The sequence below is a fragment of the Geospiza fortis genome, unplaced genomic scaffold (genome assembly GCF_000277835.1).
Source record: "Geospiza fortis unplaced genomic scaffold, GeoFor_1.0 scaffold5200, whole genome shotgun sequence".
NCBI lineage: Eukaryota > Metazoa > Chordata > Aves > Passeriformes > Thraupidae > Geospiza > Geospiza fortis.
In genome coordinates, this window is record NW_005058719.1 from 1 (window position 1) to 1,784 (window position 1,784).

Consider the following 1,784-nt stretch of genomic DNA (forward strand, 5'->3'; position numbering starts at 1 on the left):
GGATTTATTGGGGTTTTATTGGGAATTAATTGGGGTTTTATTTGGGCTGATTTCGGGTATTTTGATGCTGATTTTGGGGCAGATTTTGGGCCTGATTTTGGGGTTTTTGTGGCTGATTCTGGAGCTGATTTTGGGGCAGATTTCGAGGTTTTTATGACTGGTTTTGTGGCCGATTTTGGGGCACATTTTGGTGCTGATTTTGACGGTTTTTGGGCTGATTTCGGGGTGGATTTTGGGGGCAGATTTCGGGTATTTTGGTGCCGATTTTGGTGCCAATTTCAGGGGTTTTGTGACCGATTTTGGTGCCGATTTTGGTGCCGATTTTGGGGGTTTTTGTGGCCGATTTTGGTGCCGATTTTGGGTCGAATTTCGCCGTTTTTGGGGCTTTTCAGGCCTGCTGCGCCTGGAGGAGCTGGTGCGGCAGTTCCTGATCTCGCGCGAGGCGCTCTCCGTGCGCGTCCTGGACGCCGAGCAGGACCCGACGCCGCTGCTGAAGGACGATTTTGGTGCCCATTTTGGGGGTTTTTGTGGCCGATTTTGGTGCCGATTTTGGGTCGAATTTCGCCGTTTTTGGGGCTTTTCAGGCCTGCTGCGCCTGGAGGAGCTGGTGCGGCAGTTCCTGATCTCGCGCGAGGCGCTCTCCGTGCGCGTCCTGGACGCCGAGCAGGACCCGACGCCGCTGCTGAAGGAAATCCGCGACGACAAAGTGCCGACCATCATCATCGACGGCAGCGCCGCCACCGCCGGGCTCGTGCTGGCCAAGGTCGGCGGATTTGGGGCAATTTTGGGGGATTTTGGGGCATTTTGGGCGGATTTTGGAATTTTTGAAGGATTTGGGGAGTTTTGTGCCGATTTTTGGGAGTTTTGGGATGATTTTGGGGTGGTTTTGTGCCGATTTTTGGGACTTTGGGACGACAAAGTGCCGACGATCACCATCCATCACCGCTGGGCTCGTGCTGGCCAAGGTCGGCGGATTTGGGGCAATTTTGGGGGATTTTGGGGCATTTTGGGCGGATTTTGGAATTTTTGAAGGATTTGGGGAGTTTTGTGACGATTTTTGGGACTTTGGGACGACAAAGTGCCGACTATCACCATCCATCACCGCTGGGCTCGTGCTGGCCAAGGTCGGCGGATTTGGGGCAATTTTGGGGGAATTTGGGGCATTTTTGGGATTTTGGAATTTTTGAAGGATTTGGGGAGTTTTGTGCCGATTTTTGGGAGTTTTGGGATGATTTTGGGGTGGTTTTGTGCCGATTTTTGGGACTTTGGGCCGACCATCATCATCGACGGCAGCGCCACCACCACCGGGCTTGTGCTCGCCAAGGTCGGGGGGATTTGGGGCAATTTGGGCGGATTTTGGAAGTTTTGGGAGTTTTGTGTGGAGTTTTGGGACGTTTGTGGCGATTTTGTGCTGATTTTTGAGACTTTGGGGTGGTTTTTGGGGATTTTGGGGGGACTTTTGGGGATTTGGGGATTTTGAAGTATTTGAAGGGATTTTTGGGGTATTTTGGGGTGATTTTTTGGGGATTTCGGGGTGATTTTTGGGGATTTTGGGGTGATTTTTGGGAGATTCGGGGGATTTGAGGGGATTTGAGGGGATTTGGGGTGTTTTGGGCTATTTTGGGGGGAATTTTGGGGGAATTTTGGGGCTCAGACCCACCCTGGTGCCCCCCCAGGCCTCGGAGCTCGGCATGACGTCGACGTTCTACAAATACATCCTGACCACCATGGTGAGTGACCGCTGTCCCAAAACGACCCAAAAACGACCCAAAAATGCCCCAAAA

The 1,784-nt window shown here is 52.4% G+C and overlaps 1 protein-coding gene across 1 annotated transcript; it reads left to right on the forward strand.

Annotated features, from left to right (window-relative positions):
- Nucleotides 1-392: 392 nt before the first annotated feature.
- LOC115949413 (glutamate receptor ionotropic, kainate 5-like) lies at nt 393-1,743 on the forward strand (the record flags this gene model as incomplete). The annotated part of the gene is made up of 3 exons (XM_031065929.1): nt 393-506; nt 585-763; nt 1,677-1,743. Coding segments are annotated over 3 exons (360 nt in total), but the record flags the coding sequence as incomplete, so codon positions are not given.
- Nucleotides 1,744-1,784: the final 41 nt, after the last annotated feature.